This window comes from Rissa tridactyla, chromosome 2, assembly GCF_028500815.1.
Source record: "Rissa tridactyla isolate bRisTri1 chromosome 2, bRisTri1.patW.cur.20221130, whole genome shotgun sequence".
NCBI lineage: Eukaryota > Metazoa > Chordata > Aves > Charadriiformes > Laridae > Rissa > Rissa tridactyla.
The window spans coordinates 46190762-46216151 of NC_071467.1; the positions used below are offsets into that span (position 1 = coordinate 46190762).

Here is a 25390-nt window from a genome sequence, read left to right on the forward strand (position 1 = left end):
CCCCAATTCCACCTGCTGATGGGAGCACTAACTGGCTTCAGGCAAGTGCAGACAGGTCATTTTTACTCCAGGTAACAGGCATCCCTCACCTAAAACCCTCTCACTTCCAAGTGAAGGGGATTAAAGGAGTCATGAGATTTTATCAGCGGCAGAGCTGTAGGAGCAGTAAACTCCACTCAGCAGGCTGGGATCAACAGCAGGGTACAGCACTGCATCCAGCACAGCTATTTGCTATCACAGACTAAAGGCTCTCCAGGTGAAAAATATACCTGGGTCCGTCAAGATTAAAAAACAAAACAAAAGCAACCTCCCCCCCAAGCTTTTTTTGATTTATCAGCAAAGCTTACCTCACTATGGATTTTACTGACAAATACCTCAGGGAAAGAAAAAAAAAGAATCTTCAGTATCCTCTAGTCGGACCAACAACTTTCAGTGGAGCAATAAAGGGGAATTGCCTGGATGGACTTGCTAGTATGTCAAGACATAGTTCCACAGCTGGTAATGCCAGATCACCCGCTAGTTTAAAGATTTAATCAGAATCAAGACAGAACACACAACTGCACTTATGTCAAATTTGACAAAGCACACTGGCTACACTAATTAAACAATTAACATGGACACACTCCTCCAAATACAGATGGAAGTCCCAGCTTCCTCACATCTAATGACTCTTTGCCATGTAACAGTTAAGAGTGGGACAACCTACACTGTAATCTTCTCCCTGCCGCTTATAAAAGGGAGCCATAACCCTAATTTTTCATAGATTGGCTCAGTGCCTAAAGTATGAGGTTTTCTTTTATATCCCAAACTATTTTTTATAATAATTGTCTATTACAATATCCATACCAGCATTCAGTTTCTCTAAAAATCTTCCTTAGCTCTTGGCTTCAATCACTCCTGAAAGTTACAGCCATACCAGGAGCCTTTTATCATAGTAATACCAGCATATCCCATAGTGCCAGCACTCCCCAAACCAGCTGTAAAAACAAATCTTAACCCAAATGGACCCAAAACCAAGTCATATCGGTAAACTATATATTAACACAGCTAGGATACTGTCAGGGAAGCTATTCTTCATGATTGAGATAGCTATGTCAGGAAAAGTCTGTGGTATAAACAATTCTGAATGTAGGAGTTATCTTTTCCCCATTGACTTCCAGCTAACAGAAACTGAAAAAGTACGTATAGCTGGGTAACAAAAAGGAAAAACTCCCAAACCCCACTTAACAGCTTCAGGGTGGCAGAAAAATAAGCATTTTTCGATGACAGGGAAGGGGACAGGGATGTCAGCCTTGCAAATTCTAAACCATAATACAATTTCTCCTGGGGCAGGGAGGGGAAGAAATGCAAAATTCCAAAGAGAAACACAGAAAATAACAGGTTCCTTTCAGCTTGAACAATTCAGAATTCATCTTACTCTGGACAAAATAAAGCAAGAAACCTGAAATACTGTACTAACAACAACAACACACCACACATCCACAAAAAGAACATAAAACAACAAAAGCCTTAAATAAGCCCTGAAATAGATGACACAAAAAGGAGAGGAAAGAGAAATGTGAAATGCTAACACATTCTATTCTTTCTGCAAAAAAACCTCCTGTGGAATTAAATTTTTGGAAGACACTCTTCTCTGAAAAAACTATTTTCTTTAAAAAACATTATCTATATTTTTGTTTGCCAGTTACCCTGCTCACATCGCATACTCTTTTGCCTAGTAAAATATTCTGTGAATACGCAGAAAAAAAAAAAATGTTTGACTTACTATCATGAACCTACTATCGAGAAGTATTACCAGGTTTACTGTAACTACCTGAGGTTGATCACAGTAACCTGGCTCCAAAAACCAGAACTATCTCTAATACCTTGCCTATTAATGAAGTCGGACATGGGAATTTGTCTACAAAAGAACTCCACCACTATGGTTAGTAGTGGAATGCAGCAATTCTGTAGCGAACGTGGGCTTTCTTTTTTGTTTTAAATCAAGACTGTTACTAGATACATAGTAAAAGCTCTGTTTCCTATAACCAAGAAGACAACACAATTCTTGTTCAAGGCAAATAGGCATTTTCAGTGAAAAGCAACACATTTTTTTCCAGTAACTACGAAAGCATCCAGCTGCTGCTGTGGAACTCAGTCTGTGAATCATGCAATACTGAATGTACAGTGAGCCTGCACTGAGAAAACTGTACCTTGATTAAATGGGCTTAATGGGATTAAATGGGTTTCATACATCTTGATATTTCTGATAATTGAAACTTCTGCTTTCTTAGAATTACGGGTACATCCCACTTCTTTGAACTGCTTTCCAACCAAGCTTTGATATACTTCAGTAAAATTAAAATTCATAATTCTGTATATCAGTAGTATTCGTAAAAGCTACATTTACTATACCCTATGCACTATTTTTCTTCAGCAAGTACGTCCCAAAGCAATGAAATATGGGCAACAGAATACTCTGCGTTAACAGTTTGAGTGTAAATTGGGACAGTACTATGTTATCTAAACTGGTGAAATGAAGGTATTTAGCAGCAACATGTGACCCATACACGTTGATGAGGGTGGTGAATAAGGTACTAAGCAATCTGAGCATGTATGGATGAAAGATCCATATAACCCAGGTAAAGTATTTTCTATAGGAACACTCCAGTCATCACTGATTTTGTCACATAAAAACAAACAGACACATTTCTATCAATGATAACAGAATACAGGACTTTACTAAAGCTACTCAGTACAGATAGTTGACATAAAAAGAAAACAGGTAACAGAGACCCAGTAAGTGCTCTGTGCTTCCAAAATTAATCATGGGCAACTCCTCAAAAGCAACAGTGATCCTGAATGCTTTCTTCTCCATTTTGCTAGTGCCTATGCAATGTGTCAGACTAATTGAACAGTGTCTTGTCATTACCGTCTGCAACTGGCAAAGCTGAAAGCAACAACCGTTTAGATCTGCAGACTCATGAAGACTAACCTAACAAAGCTTACCCGTGGAAAATTTCTAGGAATAGAAGTTCAAAAAGAAAAACAAGTCTGACATAATCAGGTAAAAATACATTTCCACATAAAATTAAATTATTCATCCCAAAACAAACACAAAACGAGACTACTAACTTTAGGAATTAACAAGAAAAGAGATGAGTAGTGAGTAGGCTTTCACAGCTCAAGTAAACAGATGTAGAACAAGGGGCACATATAGAGCAAATGGCCATTTATTCAACGCGCTCAATGTTTATGACAATTTAGAACCAGTTTTGCTGCAAGCCTAAACATGAGAAAACTGCCATCTCACAAGAACTAAAGAAATTTCCTGTAGTCAACACAGCTGGTAAGAACTGGATGGGCTATTCTGCTTCTTTGCAGGACTAAAACTATAGATAAGAGAGATAGATAGGTAGATAGATAAATATAAAACATGATATATTTGATTACGTAGGAACTCTGTAACTGGTTAATTTCTTTTGCCTTTTACAATATTTAAAATAAAAAAAAAATGACAGCACACAGGTTGGAAGACTTCAAGTAGGAGGTGCAATTCTAGGAACTACATTGGAGTTAAAGTATGCATTTCATCAGTTTTTGGTTTTTGTATTTTTCTTCTTATGAAGATACGTCACTTGCCAAGAAATGTTTCTAAGCAGGAGCCAAGAGACAGTCACAGCAGCGTGAAAGTCATAAACCTTCATCTTAAAACCTACCTTTTGGTTAAAGCTAACTAAAGTAATATTCCTTTTCAGAATTACATTGGTGATAATTTCTACTTATTCCACTTAAGTGAAATCTTACATTTGTTGATATCTTAAGACACAGTTCAGAACTAAAGCCAGGCTTTACAAAAACAAATTCCACAGGCATTTCCTTTATATTTGAGTTTAACCACAGCCATAAACATTCTACGTACAGCTTATATTAGGAAGGCAGATAATGAGACACCATGTTAATATGGCAGAAGCCTCCGTCATTTATTGCAACCCAGCATGCCCATTTTGGCTGAGGGGCATAAGGGTGTCTATATCTTTAGGGTAGGGCACAAACACTAGTGTTTAAAAAAAAAGAAAAAACACAGTAATTTCACTGAAGACAGAACATAGATTTAAGGAAGCAGACTTTTTCCCCTTACTTCTAATTTCATTATGCACATTCATGATATTAGACACTGTCAGTTATCTACTAGCAACAATGATCAAAAATGATAAATTCTAAACAGAATGCTATTTGCATGTTGACCTGTTTTTTCAGTAGTTCTAGTTACACTGTGTTAAAATCTGCATTTAATACAACTTAAACTCCTCCATCTCATACTTTGGGTTCATCTGCCAAATACAGTACAACAGGTTTCCAAAGGAAACCAGAATTTACTTTATACTTGCACCTTATCAGCTGCACTCACAAAATAGAGAACACAGTATATAGTGATGGACAGCCTCATGAGGAAGGAGATGTGGCAATACCAGTTTGCCTTGCAAGGCCCCAGCTTACGTTTAATAAAAAAAAAGGTGCATTTAAACACCAGAAAATCATAATAAAGCTTTTGCTACATGAACTGTGTTAAAGCCTATTTAGTTTGGGGGGTGGGAATGGAAGAAATTAATTTCTATAGATCTGGGCATTAGTAGTTGGGATGTCATAAACATATATCTGATTTACAAACACATGTTAAAATGGCTTAAACCACAAATCTTGATGCTGGAGTAAGAGATCTCAGCATATCAAAACTGCAAAAGCGACATCAGTTTATTCAATGTGTTCCAGTTGCTGTTGGTTTCACAGTAAGAATGATGAGACCTCAAACTTAAATTCTCCAGCAGAGCAAGCATTCCAAATGCATAGCTTGATAGGAAAAAGTCTGTCCAATTTTAGGTTTTATTAATTATGTTTTTAAGTGTGAGAAATTACTAGCAAAACAAATAGCTCCATTATCAAGGCATCTTCAATTAAGAAGTCCTCCCTTCTTTTCTCTTACCCAGACTCTTAGGTAACCAGAAGGAATTGAGCTAACTGCTCCCAGTAATTTTGAGTTCTATCAATTCTGTTCCATAATTCATCGGGTTATTTAGTGAAGGCAGCCTTGTGGACAGGACTCTTCTTGTGATGGTCAACATCCTCGATGAAAGTATCTTTTTTTTAGTTTTTACTCACTTCTAACCATGTTCATGGCCACTCCTCTCTCTCTCCGTCCCTGCTCCCCAGGGTCACCCTTTTCCCCTTACTCATCTTTCTCAGAAGAGCAGCAGAGAGGGAGGTGTGGCTGCCATTAACTACCCGATTCATCAGAGCTGCTCCACCCTCTGACCAGCATCCATGGAGAAGGCATTTCTCACAAATACCAGCAAGTTTTTGTCCATTCTGCACCATCTCTCCTTACAAAGGTTCACGTCTCCCTGAAAACCTCCATTCCCCTATTCCCTGCAGTCCAACTTTCAAAGGCCCTCTTCACTCTCCTGCTTTTGTATGTAGCAACAATACCCTAAGTATCCCAAAGTTGTACAAGGTACAACAATAAAGAAGCATCAGAGCCATCACATGTATGCCTGTGAGCAGAAGCACACAGGTAGTTAAGACTGGATACATGCACACATAGAATGTAGCCCAGATCTGAGAGAAACTAACTGGACCTAACTTTATTAGCAAGAATGCAACAACAGTTAGTTTGTGTCACTCTATCTTTGCATTCTCATGCAAATACGATCTTCTTGAGTACAGCTGCTGGCATGAAATTACTAATACTGCTCATATAAATTGTATTAATGAAAAAACTTGCTCTACTACAGATACAAACGTTAAGACTACAAAACAGTGAAGGCAAAAGCAAGCTCTTGATTAAAAAAAAAAAAATCAAACAAATACCCCACAAAACCTTTAAAAGCTCCCACAGAAGTCTTAAGTAATTAAAACCTTATCCAGAAAAAAAGAACCAAAAAATAGTTATCACACCAATAGAAAACTATAGTATAAAAAACACTAAACTAGACTGCAGTCCTAAAAGAAAATTGGCATAAATTGGTTAAAACTAATTTTACAAATTTGCACCAATACAAATGGCATAAAGGTATCAATCTACATTACACCTAAGTGCAAGTCTTTTGTTATAAACAAGATCGTTGTTAACTCAGTTTAGTTATGTCAGACACTGCATGTCTAGTTGTGTCTAACCATAATAAAAACTGTACAAGAATTAAACAGTTAAGTCACTAAATAGCTCATCAATTGACAACCAAGCTGTTTTGGCAAAGGGTGGAAATGCATAGGCTGACTAGGGTTTAAAAGTTAACTCTTTATAGGCAACCACTGAATGAAACACAGATGAGATATTAAATGGTTCAACTATCTTCCTGTATGCTTTAGTATATGAAGCAATAAGTTATGAAAAATGACACGTTGTAATGCTTATCAAATTCAAATTCTATTACTATTCCAATTTCGTACAAAACAATGTAAGGCAGGAAGACAGTAAAGAGAGTTTAGAAAAGATATCTGTCACTTCAAAAACAACCCGCAATATTAATTGTGATTTAATACTCCAAGGAATAGAGATTTTATCAGAAAAAGAAATCTTTCCATTTTTCTCTCCTCAGAAGCAAAAAAAAAACCAAACCAAAAACCATGAACTACCGAACCCAAACTTCCCAAACTTGTTTAGTACAAATTAACCCCACTATTACAAACATATAGCTATACAAAGGAAAAAAAGGCTAAAGGAAAGGTATAATGGCAGATATGCTCCATTTTTGAAAGCTTCATTTTAAACCTGAGATTATGCTGGCAGAGAGGAAAAAGGATTTCAAATACATACTTTTTAAGCTATCTTTTAAAGTATGATGACATAATTTTTTTATTTTTTTTTTCTTTTTTCAGATAAAGGGACAGGAGGAGTGGGAGCCTAGAGGAACCCAGCAGAGGCCAGTATCTCTTGCTATGAAATGGCTTTCACAGGGTCTGCTTTAATAGTAAGAATACAATGTGTGACCCAGATAACGAGACCAGCATCAAGGATTTAGTTTAGCAAAGCTGTAAAGCTGTCTAAAACGGGTTACAAGTCATTGATTAGCAAACAGTTGTTCTGAGACTTGCACGAAGGTCCTTTCCAACATGACTCAGCACCCACCCTCAGTCCAAAACATAAAGATCCTTTATCTATGTAAAACAAATAATGTGATTCATTGTTATTCCTTCAGGTATACACATAAGCATACACTTATGGATGTAATCAGCAAATGTACCTATCACCACGTATTTAGTAACATGATCTGCCATTAAATTATTTCCCTACATTATTTTTGTGAGTCATATTTCAGCCTGCTATTTTCTATATGCCATCGTACTCAAAAGTTCAGATTATCTGATATTTATATGATCACATATTCCACTTCATTGATAAGAAGAAAGCTTACAATTTCTTCCTTGAAAAAGTTCTAATTTATATGAATAAAACTGGACATTTTACTAAGACTATACTGGTATCCTGAGTAAAGGACGCTACTTTTACATGTATTGGGAAAAAATGTTTTTCATTTACTCAAGCAAATTGCAAACACACTTAGCTCTCCAGTTATGAATAGTCAGAAATGCAATGAAAGGAGATGATTTTTCTTCGTGCACTTTAAATATGTCTAATGCAACATTTTTTAAAAAGGGTATATTAAGTCTATCTAAACGTTAGACGTAATTTTTCTGACAATTTTTTTTTTAAATCTAGTTGATGCTTCTCATCCTTCTGAAATAAAAGATTAATTTAGAACTCTGAATTTCTAAGCATTGAAGGTTACATTTGTTCCATAATGCTAACTAGGAATGATTTAGAGTCACGTACCTAAAGCACCACACATTTTTGAAAAGGCTGTAAAACAGAAGCTCATGTTATTCAGAACCAGTCTGACAGCTTCACAGTCATAAGTTTTTGCACTGATGTACTGATTTTATTCAAAATATTGTTTGAATTATATCTCATTAGTGTCTTCCAAATGACAAATACAAAGAAAAACACTGTTTTGGGCTGGATAGCATACAGCAAAACCCTTCTGAGTACAACCTAAATCAAGACCATTTTAAATGCTTTTTCCCCATGGCACCTTCTTGTCCTTCCACAGACCGCGCTAAGGTTCCCACAGGCTAGTTGAGAGAGCAAGGCAACAAAACCCAAGTGATATGAGTAGCTGAAGCCGATCTAGTACTTTACATATAGTTTTGGTCAGGATGAAGTACAAGTTATAGTCTAGGGAAAAAAAACATATAAGAGTAGGGAGAGACAGGAGGAAGGGTCTGTCAACAAAATGAAGCTGAACAGTTTCACAGCATGTACTTAACACTGCCTTTGGAGAAATCTTCCACAAGGCAAAACACAAACACTAACAAGTATGTATGTAATTCAACTCCACCAACTTACTCATATGACTTGGAAATCTAATTCTCACACATGAGAAGCTTTCTCATCTGTGCTTAGATTTACAATATGGACCATCTGCCTCCAACTGCTGAAAGGCATTATCTTCCTGAAACTGTGTGTTGCATCTTCTAGTGGGAGGTGTCCCTGCCCACTGCAGGGGGGTTGGAACAAGATGATCTTTAAGGTCCCTTCCAACCCAAACCATTCTATGATTCTATGATTTATCCAGGCCAAAATTTTCCAGGATTGTACAGAATAATTTAGGTAATGGGCTTTAATACTATGCCTGATAACATCCTTGAATTTCAAACAAACTCTTAAACAAACAGAAGATTACAAAGTAGGCCACGTATCTTGGAAGTACGGTGTTTAGCCTGTGAGCATACTCTTACACAGCTACTGTGGCAGAAAGACATAAGCTGGGGTTTGTATTTAAAGACAGAGTTGTAAAACACGACCAACAAAGATATGAAAACGATAAGGGCAAAGGTCAGAGAAGAAATAGGGTATCTTGCCCATATATGCCAAAAAGTTGGGAAGAACTGATGGGCTATATATAGTTTAAAAGTAATTTGTAAGCTAGATTGTTCGTAGCCCATCTGAAGCATTTCTAAATTATATGTGGCTTGCCAAGATGTTTTTAAGCAGGCAGAACAATCACAGTTGCAATTCCTTGTGCATAGGACAGGATGGAAAAATGCCCCACACAGTGTTTGCTCGAACACAGTATTTTACTTCTTTTGTTTTGTCTGATTACTTGCAGCTTCAAGAAGTCTGTCTTGCAGAACTAAAGTTATAAATACACAGAACAGACTTTGAGGACTGTAAAATTCTAAACAGCTTTTAAACTGACTTCTCGGAGAGTCTGGGTAAGCCAACAATGTGATGAAAGCATAATAGAGAAAACAGGAGGGAGTAATACATCCTTGAAGGTAAAACATGCTAGACAAAAAAAAACCCAGACAACTATGTCCTCCATGAGGGAGAAAAAAAAAAAGGAGGGAGGAAACAGGCATCCAACAAGTCACAGGAGAAAAGAAGCCTACCTGTGTCAAGTTTAACACAAGTTTTCCAGATACAAAGCTTAAATTATACCATCTCCTATATGGAAAGAATAGTCTTTAAAACATTACTTCTACATCCCACTTATGAATAAATTCCTTTATTACTCCTCTGAATGGCTCTTAATATCTAGGAGTTTCCATACAGGCTGTGGTGATCCATCAATCTCTATCCCACTAAGCACAGAACAGACAAACATCAGCTGATTTTGAATGGAGAAGAGTTTCAAAGGATTTAAGAGAAAGTATTACAAGACCCTATCTCATATTATGGAATATTTTTCAATGGAGAATTTTAGGGAAAAAAAAAAAAGCAGCTTTAAAACAAAACAAAAACAGCAACAAAACCCCCAATCACCAGGAAAGATACAGCTAGTTCTTGCTTCACAGCTCAGAGAGTTAGACTGAAAGCACTCAAGACCACTCGCAGCCCTTCATTTTTAATATCAGCTTGCTTACAGCTGCAGTTATGCACTCTTAGAACTGCTTTCACCACCATTAAATGTTTGCAAATAGAAGCAAAACCCAAAGTTAAGAAAACAAGCCACTGACATTGAGCCATTTTTATGCAAAGAATCAATCATATATAAATTCAAAGGGAAAGATATTTTTGCATGGGCAACATAAATCACGCAAAAAAGCCAATCCATCCTTAAAGATTAGAATATCTGGAAACGAGAAGTATGTGTTTTACAGAAAAAAAATATGTTTGGGATCTAGCTGTGCTCCTTCAAAGGCATTAAGCACACTTTCAAAAAAGGTTGTTTGTGACTACATATTAGAAGTAAATCAGGAATCTCACATATAATTGCTGACTGTAGATCAGTTGATTTTTTTCCCCCAAGTACACACTTTCAGCAAACCAAGGGGAATTTTCATTAACTTAGCTCTGTTCGCCCACCCCCAAGCTACTGAAGCCCTTGGTCGAAGAGGAAGGAGACAAAAGGTTTAGCAGCCCATAGTTAGAGCACAGTATTAGACACCACTGCCTTATTTCTCATCTTTTCACACCTAAGTTCTAGCCACTTAGTGACCTCATCACTGCTTTTAGGAAACATTCACATTTTATACAGATATATCTGTATTCTATACGTATAAGGTAATTTTAAGTAAAATCCAAATTGTGGAAATGCAGAAATTAACTCCTTTAAAGACGTTACTGATCTGTTTATTTTTCTCAAGTTACACAAGAGATCTTAAATGATATTATTTCTTTTAACCTGAAACTATGTTTAATTACATCCTCTGCTCTGTATTTTCAAAGAGATTAACAGAATGAATCTCCAGCTAATCAATATGAAATTGCCTGATTATATCAACAATAACTGTTCTCTTCTTTACAAAATTGACTTGTTTTTCCCCAGACCTCCAGCAGTACCCATACAAAGAACCTAGGTCCAGCTCCAAGCAGGAGGAGATGGAATATCGGAAGATCAAACAAACTGTAGCTTACAAGCATCCATTTCTAGGACATGCAATATCTAGATGTAAAATTAGTCAATAGATGTGATTTTAGAAAGCAGGTAAGATACTTACTTGATAACAATATAACACATTAAAGACCGGCTATTTTCAAACTAAATTATCTGTTGTTAAAGGCTTGTAATTTTTTACATGATTTTTTCAAAGAACTAATGAGCTCAGGAGAGGAATTTCTGGGATAAAACTGAGACAGTTGACCTTAGTGAAAGTTTTGCTGTTGACTTCCTTGGGGCTAGAATTTCATTCCTGGACTTCATGCAACCAAAACATTCATTTTTTTCTGAAATAAATAAGCATTAATTTGAACTTTATAGCAAGAGCAGATTAAATTCACAGAGATAGGTAGAGTTAAAGCTTATGTCTATAGCAAACCATTCCCTTCCCTCCTCCGCAAATGAGTAAAACACAGCTGCCTGGCAAGAGCAGTTCTTCTGGGTGAAGTCTTAAAAATCTAGATTTCTGACTATTATAATAAAAGAACAAAACAAACACCCCTCTGCCCCCCAACTCAATGCATATACCAATAAAAAGCCAACAGTATTTTCTCCACAGGAGTAGGTATTTTGATTTAGAAGCCCTGACTAATTTTCTCAGCAGTTCTGTTGATGATTCCGTCTGTTCGCTTCATTTTACTAAAATGATTTCATTTCTTGAACAATGCACACATGCAGCACTAGCACTTTACATTGTTTGGAGCAGATACATGTATAAATAATTTTCTACATCTCCCACTTTTTTTTGAACTTTAAGGTGTGGCTATATCTCTGAGACAAACACAACCATGCTGGGTAAGTGTATATAGGAGGTTTTAAAACATCACATGTAAGACTGTGAAGAGCACCTATAGCAGTAAAACTATGAAAGTTTAGTCAAAAAATATTTCTTCTTACAGAGTTGAATGTTCTGTAGGAAGAAAATAGATTTTTTTACTAAATTTATAGTAACTGATATTCTACACTAGCTAGACTGAATGTACTGTGATGCCAAACACCAGTACTCAACACACATGACCTAAACCAACTTTACTTCCTGGGCATTACAGGATAGCCCAGGCCAGAACCCAGACATAAACTGAAGTCTTTGTGAGTTGCTGCATAATAAAACTAATAATAAATCCTTTTAAATTTAGACACCAAGAAGTCAATAAATTTTAACAAAATAAAATGCAGCAGTCCACAGCCAAGTAAATACTTGTTTCTCTAATAGAACCCTTCTAGCTCAGTTTATCACGGCAATAATGTATCTTTTTGGACTGCCCTTTCACAGAGTTGCAAGACCTGCTCTACACCCCAATCTGTTGTAACCTTACCAAATTCCACATCCCCAAAGTCATATTAGCAAGCAGAGAGGAGGACTCCTACCCCAAAAAATCTGCCCAAGCTCTCCTCACAGAATCAACAGTAAGATACCATGGAGAGTTTCAATACACAGAAGTTTCTTTTGTTTTGTTATAGTCCCAATCCCTCAATGATCGAGGGGATTGGGACTAGAAAGAAATCAGTGGCAAGCGTTCACCCTAGACTGACCACAGAGGTCAATTAATTCCTCTGTCCTGAGCTCTGTCAATGCTAGTTACAAAGTCTCAGAGGTGAAAGAAGAGGAAATGAGGCCCTGAAGACTTCAGCTTTTTGTACTGGGGAAAGATCTTTTTATATTTCAAGCCTCTCACAAAATAAAACTGAGACAGTATAATTGTGCTGCTTAAACTTCTGCATTTAGTACTTGAAGCAATATTCTTTGTCTCTTCTTTGCCACCACCTTCCACAATACTCTGCCATGCAAATGCTGAACACATGCTATATTGGTTACTGATATGGGATTCCTAGGATGACTTGCAGCCCTCTGCCCTCTCATTTGCCTATAAGAGAGATCCTTTGGCTCCAATGGCTGTCTAGTGAAAGACAGCAAGATGCTTTACTCCGCTTCCCTACCACACTGCAGTCACCACCAACCTGAGGTACCTTTGCCCCAAAACACAACACAGGTCTGATCCCTTTTCCCCTGCACCAAGGGGAAGAGACAATCCTTTATTTTAGATACTGCTATACCATGACTTCTACACTCACCAGATGGTACACTGGTACAAATCTTTGGTACAAATCTTTTTCCTCCAGCGTTTTTACCAGGCTAATGACATCTCCTCCACTCCCTATATGCACGTGCATCTATCGATTCTAGTTATCCAGCAGATAATGTCTTTTCTTCTACATTCTACGTTCTTCTCTAGTACATTCTTTGCAGAAATCGGAGCCCTTTCTCCCACCAATCACCCCCCAGGCCAGGCTTTCACAGGGCTGTCGCCGCCCTACAGACGGCAGGGACAGTGCCCGGCCCCCAACCTGGCCCGGCGCCCCTGTGGCTTCCCTTTTCCCTCTGTCAGAAGACACCTTCTCCCCGCTCCGGCCTCTCCCGCCGCAGGCAGCTCCCACCCCTCCCCGCGAAAGGAGACCCCCCCGTGCCCTGCGGGGCCGCCCCCCCCAACGCCAGCCCAGCGACCCGCTCTCCCGCGCCAGCCCCAGGCCCACCGAGCCCCCTCACAGACCTGTGGATCCGGCCATCTTGTCCAAACCCCCCCCACCGCTACGGGCCTGCACGCGACGCGCGTCACTTCCGCCTGACGCAGCGCGTCACTTCCCATAGGGCAACCGCAGCTCTGGAGCGCGGGGGAAAGGCACCGGGGGGCGGGGCCAGGGGAAGGGGCGGGGCCCTAAGGCTGCGCCCCCCCCCCCCCCCCAAATCCTCCCGGGCGCCGCCGCCGGGATCCCCGTCCGCCAACGCCGAGGGCTTCCGCCGACCGAGAACCGCCACCGCCGAGGGCTTCCGCCGACCGAGAACCGCCACCGCCGGCCCGCAGCGCGGCCGGCAACGCAGACAGGCGGCGGAACGAGGCCCGTGAGGGGCTGTGGGGGGCGGTAAGAACGGCCTCTGTGAGGGACAAGCTCACCGCGGCCACCCGAGACGGGAGAGGATGTGCAACCCGCGCTGATAGCCGCGGAAGGAGGGTCGGGGCCGCCGCTGCTGCGGTATCCCGGAGTGTTCCAAGCGCAGGGCTGGTGCCAGCAGCAGTTCCTCACAAGCGCCTGTCCCGCACATGCCTCACTCACACAGAGCAACACCCATACGCTGTTCTCGACCTCCTCTCCTATTTCATAAGATGCCTAATTCTTTGTTTTACAATTTATACAGAGAGAGTCTTAAAGTCACTTACAGATTCTTCTGGGAATGATCAAAAAACAAGGATGCAAAATATTTTTCCTCCAGCTAACCTGAAAACTCCACCAACGAGGAATTTCTAACATCCTCACACATACATCCCTTCATGGTCCCTTTGTTAGCTCATTATAGATCAAACACTGGTTGCTATCTGTGCATATATAAACATGGTAAGTCTACCATAACTTTTAGTTGTTCCATTGATTCCTATTTCCTTTTACAGCTACTAGTTTTGACCAAAATTCTGTAACAGGAATAAGCAGAAGTTTCAATATTAACACCAAGAGAATTAGATGTAAGCTTTTCAAGTACAGTGAAACTGTTTCCTAAGCTGCATTTCTGTTGTCACAAAATGATCATAGGGGTTCTCTTCCGTAACCTATTTAAATATTTCTTTTAGTAGAAACAGTAAGGATACTGAAAAAAAAAAAATCATAATATTTAAAGATTTTTCTGCTCTGACTACTATAACATCACTGCAGAAAACATCGTGGCCTGGAACAGAAGGAAACATCACATGAGTTGTCCCTCTTTTTCCTATTCTTTGTGATCAAGAGCCATAAAGGAGCACTACAGCCACCCAATGCCCGTGCGTTTATTTTTTCAGAAGGATTAAGCCATCTTTCTTAGGTGATCCTATACTAACAGTGAACAGTACACATGCATATCTTTGGAGACACTGTACAGATACAGCCGTAGGCTTACGAAACCAAAGCCGACTTGTATTTCCCCAAGTCTCTGAAAGCCCACAGCAGACTCTACAGCCCATCTACGGCTACACCCACCCATTAGATGTAGGTGTCATCTTATGGTTATCAGCAATCACAGGAAATAAAGAAAAAGCACAAGGCTGCTGACCTGGGTAAGGAACCCTGCACTGAATGACTCTAACACCTGTTTTGTTTCACTCTGCTAATGTTGTGGGAAGTTTACTGGGATAAAATGTGTTCTTCTGCAACACTGAACTTGAGGACAGATAGCCAACAACTAGAAGGTGAACAAATTCAAAGTTTAACTTCCTTTTCTTCCAAGCTCTCAAGAATTTACACATAGTAATGAAGTCACCACTCGCTCTTCAAAAATAAAGAGAGTTCCTTGAAATACAATTTCTGCTTTACAACTTGGTCAAAATAGGGTAATGGTGATCACTACAAGAAAAACCTTTTATAAGCTTTATTGTCAAAAATCACACAGCATCCCCTGTAAGAAAACTTAAAACTGCAGCGTGCTCAGCTCAGAAAAATCAGTGTACTACAAGCATGTTGTGGAATACATTTATTTAAAAACAGTGTTTCACAGAGTTGAGATTTTTGAGTGCAGATTCTACAGACAGCCCTCTTGCTGTAAAGCACTGTCTCCAGAGTCGCCAGTGATGATTCCCAAGCTCCATCCCATCCTTTAAGTAATATTTGGAACAAAGTATTGATAAAACACAAGTAAGGAATAATTATTCCCCTTTCTCAGACTACAACACACACAGACATAGGACAACAGTATCTTCCAGGAAGTCTAGTACAAACAAATTATTTTTTACAAAAAAGACCAACAGATCAGTTTAACTCATTTAAACACAGTATTAGAGGGGACGTAAGTCTGCCTACAGAAGTAGGGACAAAAAACACCACATGGTATAAGACAAAGCTCTCACTTCTATTCATATCATGGTGCATTTACAAGTCCTAACAGACAGAAGAGACCCATTACAGAAAGCTGTGCGTAAATATAATGAACGGTCATTAGTCTAGAGAGCTTACAGTCAGAAGCTGTAGTTCTGCAAGCGACCGCAGACTGCACCTGTACAGAGCCTCACTGAATTCTCATTTCAACTGTGCACAACTTGCGTCTGATTAGCCAAGAAGAGCAGCATTACTCATCCTTTTTAAAAGCACAGAAAGTGACAGGTATTAAGCAACAACAGAAACACAGAAAACACAGAAGTAATAATAATGACATAGAAAACTACTACAGAGTTTCATTCCAAGCAAATGGACATTTAAATCATTACCTGAGCCCAGAGAGGACTCTTGAAGACCGTAACATGCTTCCCTCCAATAGGCTTCATTTTAATGACAAGCATTTAGCAGTCTTAAAGTTACAAGACTTCTTTTCTCTCCAGTACATGGAGAATACAAGAGAAATAAGCAAAGTCAATTTCCATCCCATCCATTCAGAGGTTAACTCCTTTCTTGTCATGTCATGGGAGGCTCTTCGAGCACCTTTATTTTCTCCACAGGTGCTACTTGCACATCCATGCAGCACAGTATCTCCTCCTTCCTTAACCTGAAACCCAATTCATAGTTTTTATTTCCTGATTTCTATTTTAGTATGTGTACTTCCAAGATTCTGACTGCACAAATTCACTGTATTTATAGGAAGTACATTTTGTTCGTTTCCTCATGTTGCCTCAACCTGTAAGTACGAGCAGTTAAATACCTGAATGGACTAGTAAAAAAATAAGATTAGAATAATAATAAAAAAAAAATCTTATGAAGACTTAAAATGTGCTAGCATAGATTTACAGAGAAAATTTCCATGATACTTCATGGAAAATGTGAATGTGAAATGATGTGAAAATTCACAAGCAAAGGACATAATCTTGCTGCCAGGAGTGACAATTATAGAATATTCTAGCCCATTGCTTCTAATAAATAGCCTACACAAACAAAATAGAACAAAAATAAGAGTATTAGTCACAGCAGAAATACTAAATTTCATAAACTATACACTAAAATATAATATCAAACATAAATTTAACTAATGAATGAAATCATAAACCAAAGGTTTAAGGGCACATAAAAAAAAACCGCTCGCTTTTCTCTATAATTTGTTCCTGTCATTTATTATTGTATTAAAATGTCAGTAAGTTTCATTTTTTCATGCAAGGATTATGGTTTTTTCCTCCCCATATGCAAAAGAACAAATATATGATGTTGAAAAGATAAAAATGAAATATTCAAAACAATGTGTTAACGTTTTTTCACATTTGGTGTAGATAGAAAATATTTTTTACATGCTGCAGTTTGGTTTATAATTAAATAAATGTTGAAAACATACACTGGAGAATGCGGGCATCGATCCCGCTACCTCTCGCATGCTAAGCGAGCGCTCTACCATTTGAGCTAATTCCCCACCTGAAAAAAAAACTGTGAAACTTACAGTTGGGACATTTCAGACTTACTGAGAACTACAAAACAACTACTTTCAATTATAAATTCATTGTTTCTTGCTGAGTCATTCCTTCCACTCGCCAACAACTGACTGCAACTCACAGCTGGAATCATGCAATACATCTTTCAGTGTATACACTACCAGAAAAAACCTTATTCATCTCTTTTGCAACACAAGTCTTTATTATTTAGTCATTTTCATGCAAGAAGCTCTTCAAAAGCTCAAGCTATTTACATGAAACCAAATGTCTTATTGAAAAAAAAACAACAAACTTTTATTGAACAACTGTTCCAAATTCAACAAGGAAACCCACGTTCTTTCCAGTTTTCAAGACATACACATGAAAAAACTGGTCCAAGAAATGTTTAATGAGTGAAACAATATTATATACCTGACTGAAACAGATTTCTGTAGTCAAAGCTTATACATATATATGTGTATATAGATATACAGACACATCCTTTTGATAGGTGTCTGCCTTCTCTGGCGTGACAGTCAAATCAAATTAAAACATACCTGTATTTTCCTTATTAGTTTATCTTTCCTTATTTATTACCTCACCAAATGCACTTATACAATACATTACTTTTAACAGCCTTAAAACACCGAATTTTTGAAAAATGAACACACACAAGCATGACAAATGCTTGCATGACTTGACGCCAAGCATAAAACCTACATCACAGACCAGGAACATAATGACTTATAGCAACAGCCCATTTTTAACATAATAATTGTCACCTTTACTTGCATACAGCACATACTTAACTCAAAACGCAGATTGAGAGTGATAGCTATCTATTACTACTAGCTCAACTGGTGCATTTGGAAAAAACTCCTGATTGCACAAATTCCTCTCCCAACATTTCTCAGAAAGTTGGAACAATTACAGCAACTTAATGAACAGGCCCACCCACACCCCCAGCCCAGCCCAGCCCACCACCCCGCTGCTCCTCACCATGAAGGGCAGGAGGGCCAGTGCCTGCATGGGGCCGCGGTGCCTCTACCCTATGCACAAGCCCTTGTCCTCAGTATTTCCCAGTCTCCCTGCCACCCACCCCTCTCTTCCATCCCCTCCTTCCCTGAGCCCAGCACATAGCCCAAAACAAGAAGGAAGCGGGTGTGGGACCAGGGAGTCAGCAGAACAGCATCACGCCTGAGCTCAATCACGATGTGCTGGAGTTTGTAACAACCTGCACTTGAACATAGCTGATGGACCCTGGGTTTCAGAGCTCAGCCAAATGCAGGCTGCGTTTGACCGTACACCTTCCCCCTCCCTGTTGTTTTAACAATGGAAGTTTCTTGTGTATCTCTTTGAAACATAAGCTTGCTGCCATGTATACAGCAATATACCCAGGAAGGGAATGGCGACTCTGGTTCTCTGTAGGGTGAAGAGAGTTTACGAACCTACCTGATTTGATGTGGTAGCGTGCACTCCTCCTCCTCTCTGTAGACTCTATGCACCCTTGCATAAGCAGCCAAATTATACAGCCCATCATCTACCACACAGTGACATTCTGACTGTTGCTTAAATTTCTTCATTTACAGAGGGGATTGTTCCTATGCTGTCAGCACTACACCAGACGATGACTCTTTGCTAAGTTAAGACACATTTCTCACACCACAGGAGTATGACAGCAGAATGGGAGGTGTTACTCATCCATCACATCTCAGTCAGGCTACGTGGAAATCAAACCAGAACATGAATGGAGGTAAGATTGCTACCGGACTGGTTTCTAACTGGCCTGGCTTGTTTTCACATTGTCTTACTGGCTTCTGGTGACACTGAATCTGCTGGTTTATGTACATTAGCTCTGACATGTGATGGATGGCTTGGAGCTACAGTACATAAAATGGTTAGAGTTGGAAGGGACTTTAAGGATCACCTAGTTCCAACACTCCTGCCATGGGCATGGACACATTCCACTAGACCAGGTTGCTCAAAGCCCCATCCAATCTGGCCTTGAACACCTCCAGGGAAGCAGACGTACAAATTCAGTTGCTCCCGGAGCTGGCTGCTTTGGCAGGTGACAAGGCAAAGTAGGAACACCTGAAAGTAACCCACTGTCTTTACCCTGCACGGCAACATTCACTCAGTGCCTGACACGCTTTAGTGTTGATTTGTTACAGATTTCCTGATGGTGCCAGCCCAAATAAAAGGAGAAGAAAGAATAATGGTATTCAGACAAAACCATAGTTATCTGTCAGCTCTCTAGAAGCATGAACGGTGCGAGTAATAATTACAAATAAAGCTGCTGAGGATTTATGGACATCTGTAAGTTTAAGCTATGCTAGATGCTGCTTTTTTTTTTTTTTTAATACTAAAGCTATACCAGCCAAAGTTAAAAAATATGTATTTTTTTTTTTTTAAGGTGAGTGAATGATTGTGTATAGTTTTTTTTAATGTTTGCAGACTGTTTTAAAGATTAAAACCAGCATGAAATTTAAGTATTCGTAACACTTGTGAAAGAAGGGGAGATCTTTGCCATATGAATAATTCATTTTTCTATGGCAGTTGCTAGAACATGCACAGAAGATTCTGCATATTTTCTGTGTTGAAAACACTGACCGGAAAACTTTATAGCTTTCTGTATCTCTAAAGTTCCTTTCTGAAAGTTAATTAAAACAACTGATCAACTACTGTTAACACGAAGCTTACGGAGACCCCCTGAAAGGCATCATCAGCTGCACATAACCCACAAGTGCAGTCTTCAGATAGTTACAAGGAAAGCTACAAAAGCCACAACCCTACTTCTCACTTGGGGAACCCTTCTTATTGCAAGCATTTAATTCATAATGGAAATTGCAGTACAAAAAATCTAACTGAATTAAGGTACATGTGTTTTTCATGTAGTCTTATTTGTGCAGAATCAACCACCTTTGGACTCTCATCTGGGCCTAACAGCACCTGCTTACTTGATCATCTGTAGGAATTTAGAGTGAGGTAGTTAACCAACACTAATTATTCCCTGGTGAAGGCCTATCATTTTTAGCAGTGATGACAAAGAGCATATTTAGACCACGTTCCTGAGTAACTTCCTGGTTGGGTATTATTATTCTAAAATAAAGGGATTTTTTAAAAAAAATAATTTTATTTTTGATTTATCTTCAGAAAGATAAAGCTTTCCTCACAGAAAGTTGTTTTAGAGATGGCTACTATCAATTCAAATGCTGCTATAATCTTAAATGACTGGTAAATCAAAGTCTGCACTGATCTGGTATACCATTAATCTTAATACCATTAATATCTTTTCATAACCTTTTTGTTCATCTCAGAAGTGTTGAAGTAGCTGTGATTTTATAAACAACGTTTAGCAAAAGGAGCGCTGATGAGCTGCAGAAAGGCATTAGCTTTGCCATCAGATAACCAGCTCAACTCTTGCCTAAAGAGAAATTTTCCAAATTTCCATTTTTCCTTCTTTTACTTTTTTTCAGGAAAAATATTTAGCAATACACAAAGATAAAGTTACAAATGTGGAGGAGATGAGTTATTCCCAAAACTTTCAGAGGCTCCAACAAACTGAGAAAGAAGGGAACAAGCTGGAGCAGCTTATCCTACACAATTTCATCAAATCTGCTAGCAGGACAGATTAAAAGCGAGTTTTCCTACCCTATAGTGAAACTGTCTTTTCTTGCTAGCAGTCAGTCTGATGTCTGGTGTCGAAGGTTCAAAGGCCATGATTTTTTCTAAGACAGGAGAAGCTTTTACAGTTGCAAACCAGTCTGAAGTTTTTCATTACAGAAAAAAAAAAAAGGAAAATAACAGAAAAACATATATTGTATATCTAAGTTATTTAAGAGTCATACCCTCAACTGCTAGAAACTACTAGGAACGTGGCTGTAACATAAGAACTCTGTCCTCCTTAAACAAAGATCAATATACATATTTTTAATTACTTTTTCCAGCATTCACTCTCAAAGCAATGCCTAGGAAAATGCATGAGCATAATCCTAATTATGAACTTACATACTGAAAAAAAACCACATTTACATTCATTTAAAGGCACACACACCCTCAGATGTTACTCCTACAACTTACAGGCATCACATCTGGGAAACCTAGGACAAAATCCTCGCATTCCAACACTGCCTTCTCCCCCCAAAGACGGAGCAGGTAATTTTAGCGCTGGGCAGCTCGAAGGGACCACCGGAGCTAGCCACCGGGCAGGCTCACCACACGGGCGAGGCTTTTCTTTTGAGGACTTACCCAACGGCAGCCTCGAGGAGGAGGAGGAAGAGGAGGAGACCGAGCTATGGCATTTCCCCATTCACACGGCAGCAAACCTCCCAGCACAGCCTCTTCACCACACCATCTATATGTAAAGAAGAAGAAAAAGGGAGGCAGGGCAGGGACCCCAGCTGCCCGTGAGGAGAGAGCGGCCGTTGGGGGGGGGTCATGCGCCGCCGCAGAAGGTTCTAGCAGGGGGCGGGGCTGAGGAGGCCGGGCCCTGAGGGGGCGGGAAGGCGGGAACCTGCGGGTCCGGGGCGAGCGCTGTGGAGGTTGTTGTCGGCCGCAGGGAGCGAGGGATTGGGACTGTCGGAAGGCAAAGCTCCGGAGGAGGTTTGGTTTGTAGCCTTTTACTCAGGGGTATTTCTGGTCGTGATGGTCATCTTAGTGGGTCTCACGAAATCCAGTTTTGAGGCCTGGGGGGTGCTTGCCCGAAGGAGGAGGTGGAGCCGACGATGCTGCTTCTCAGGAGCCGGGGGTGGTTTTGTGGGCTCTTCTGGGGCACTGCCACTGCTGTACTGTGCTGCCATGACTCAGGCTCCAGCTCTCCTTCGACCGCTCTCAACATCTGCCACACCACCAGGCTTACGCTGTGGTAGTAAAAATTTGATAGCTGTTGTTCTCTTTCTCTTCTCATACTCTTCAGACAGAGTTCACTGGGTGTATCATTGAGCCCAAGAAAGAAGTGAAAGAATCAAATCAGAGGATAACATGGACTGAAGAACTTGTTGAAATGGGTGCTAACTTAAATGTCCGTGTTTTTAATTCAGCTGGGTTGTGATGTTTTTGTGCTATACACATGTTCTGAGTACACTGTAAGCAGGTAGCTTCATCAGTGAATGCAGCTCTGGTCTGGTTTCCCTGTTCTAATTCTGAAATGGCTGCATAGTATGGTGGTGTACAAATCTAAAAAAGGCAAGCTCTCAAATTTTCATACGGACCTAAGTTGTCCGATGCTAAACATACACTGAATTTCAGAGAGTTCCGTGTACCTGAAACCTCTAATCTTTGAACATCGCAGCCAAAAGTATTTTTCAGATCACTATATAACCAGTTCTTTGGGCCTTTTTCTGTTTTGTTTGTTTGGAGGAGGTTATTGTTCTTGAAACTTCTCTATTCTGGAGAAATTCTTATTTAGTGAGTAGATGTTCTGTTCCTTAGTAAAATCCACAGGATGTAGGAATCTTAATCTTCTTGAATCTTCTTCTAAATTAGGGAAATCTTCGTGACTCCCATCTCTGTTAACTTTTGGACCAAAACTGAAAGATGGATAAAAATCTGAAAGATAAATAAATTGTGCAGTGTTTTGTGGAAGGCGATGTTCCTCTAAAGGAACATGAGGAAAATGCTGTATGTGCTGTTTAATGATAGCCTATTAGCCAGGTGGCCTGCACAGAGCTCAAGGCATAACCAGCACACATTCTCTCCTTTCTGGAGTTACAGGGAATGTGGAGAAAACTGGGATTGTTACAGTAGTGATTTAGAAGACAAAGGTTGCAAATCCATTTGGATTCAGGCATAGTCAATCTCACTGCTTTTGTAACAGATTTTTTTTACTATTATTAAACACTTTGTTTGGAAGGGGTATCTGAATCTGGATAGCATATAAAATGAGTAATACAGTTTTTCTGTATTGCCATCTTAGTTAGTTCAAGGAGGGCATGGTACATGAACCCTATGAGGCTGAAACCTTTTTGAAACCATTATGGTAGAGATATCAGGTCTTCCGAAAAAATCAGAGAAGGAAGTTGTGATGTGAATACAGCCATTTTCCTAAAAAACGAACCAAAATGCATAATTGTATTAACACATTACTTACTGTTTTCCCATTTGGAAACATAATGAAATCTCTGCATATCTGGAAGCCTTTTGATTATCTGGACAGCAATTTAAAGCCCATTGATCTTTTTAGAGAAAGAGAATGATAACTCGGATGTCTTGCTCAGTACTTGCAACTTTGCTCTCAAGTATGGGATGTTATGAGTTGAAATCATGATGGTGATTTTTGTGTGGTCCATGTAGAGATCCCAAAGAGCAGCACAAAAGGATAATCTGGTCTCCCTCTGAGCTGAGATCATTGTCTCCTTAGCACTAGGGTAACTTAAATGCCAAAATGGTAAATACACACAAAGAATGTTATGGTTTTCTACTTCTTAGAAAAGCAGCGTATTTAATATGAATTACTTTGGGCCCTTGCAAGCTTCTGTTGTGGCTGCTAATGCTGATTGAAGTTACTTAGGTTGTCTGGGTAAGCTGTTTCCAATGTTGATTTTTTGATCGGTATTACAGTGTTTTGTACCTTCTAGGTAGACTGCACTAATTTTCTTCGAACAAGGTAATAGCAGCGGCAAATATTACTAAAAGTAGGAAATTTTTCTACGTTGTTTTTTGATGAGTTTCTTTATTTTTGTTGGTTAGTTGTTGGGGTGGGTTTTTAGCATGGTTTTGTCATGTGGTTTTGGGTACAAAATGATGAATGGTGGTAAAATGGAGGCAAAATGTTGTGAACAATCAATGAAATCTTCATCAACAACTGAAGTTTTATTCTTATTGTGGCCATTAAGAACAGAAGTAGTTCTGGGAGGAGGTTTCTTTTCACTGACGGACCTGCTGTGTGGCTTTTTGTGTGATTCACAGTACAATTTTTTTTTGGTTTGTTTAGTTTGCCCCAAAGGAGGGTGTTGATTTTGTTCCCTAATTCCATATTTTGATACTGATTTTCCATGAAATTATTCCTGAGGTCCAGAACACATTTCCTTTGATGCTTTAAATACAGATTTGGGTACAGAACTGGAGACATATATTTGTTTAATTTTAATGATAAAGCTATCAACTTGAAGGTTAGGCTATTTAAAAGAATGAATTAAACGTACTGTAGCCGTCCATAGGATATTTTGTCACTGCTTAATTTATAGTTAGTTCTGGGTTTTAAGTAAATTTTGTTTTTAAGTAAATTTTCCTCTACTTGCTGTGTTAAAGCCCTAAGACTACCAGTGCTTAGTAACAAATTAAAAAGTTTAGGCAGCAGTACTTGCCATTTTGTGTGCAGTTGTAAGCCTGTTTGGGGCTCCCCTTAATTAAGCCCTGTAGATGTGCTTTACCATTCAAAAGCTGGCATGATGAAACCCTGTTTCTGTCTGGGATGTGTTCGTACAAGCCTAATGCAAATACAATTAGAAGGGTTCTGTTTGTTTTATAATATAGGTGTTTTTAAGATTTTTGCTTGCTTTATTTTATGAGAGTGTGAAATCATAAAGAGTTATTTTCTTTTTTGTCTCTAAATGCTACTTTCAAAGAAAGATGACTCTAGTACAAAACTTCTAATAACAGGAAACATTGGACACCGTACATTCTTTGTGTTTCCTGACTCTGATCTTGCAGAGCAAGCACTGAACAGAATTTTCACTGCTGTTTCATTATAGCCATGATTTTTATTTTTTTTTACATTTTAATTATGTATTCTTGATTTTTATATGTATGTGTGAGTGTCTGTGTCTGTCGGTGTAGTGGGAGGTGTCCCTGCCCATGGCAGAACGGTTGGAGCTGGCTGATCTTTAAGGTCCCTTCCAGCCTAAACCATTCTATGATGTAGTGATATAGTCACACCTTAAAAATTCCTGAGAAATAAAGATAGATAATGTGAACTATTACTTTGTTTCCCATTGTTCTGTTTGCCTGGGTGCTTTTTTTTTTCCCTTTATATAACCTGGGCCCAGAACTCCATTGCACCAGAGAAAGAACTGGAAGAACTCTACCTATTCAGTCACATCTATTATATTGTAAAATCTGGAAATGAGTAAAGTCATTTAGCTGATTCTCTTCAACCTAGGGATTATAAATAGGAAAAATCTGTTT

General features: G+C 39.1%; 1 protein-coding gene and 1 non-coding gene across 5 annotated transcripts in view; both read right to left on the reverse strand.

Annotated features, from left to right (window-relative positions):
* Positions 1-13567, reverse strand: part of UBE2V2 (ubiquitin conjugating enzyme E2 V2) — a 29112-nt gene extending 15545 nt beyond the window's left edge. For 3 of the 4 annotated variants that reach the window (XM_054191083.1, XM_054191080.1, XM_054191084.1), the window contains exon 1: positions 13469-13567. In XM_054191083.1, the coding sequence (XP_054047058.1) occupies positions 13469-13484 (16 nt within the window). In that variant the 5' untranslated portion in view covers positions 13485-13567. Of the gene's footprint in view, positions 1-10980; positions 11002-13468 lie in introns of those variants that run through there. The other variant, XM_054191082.1, reaches the window with a different exon arrangement.
* A 3628-nt stretch (positions 13568-17195) lies between these two features.
* On the reverse strand, positions 17196-17268 carry TRNAA-AGC (transfer RNA alanine (anticodon AGC)). The gene has a single exon. It is a non-coding gene; the product is annotated as a tRNA-Ala (tRNA).
* Positions 17269-25390: the final 8122 nt, after the last annotated feature.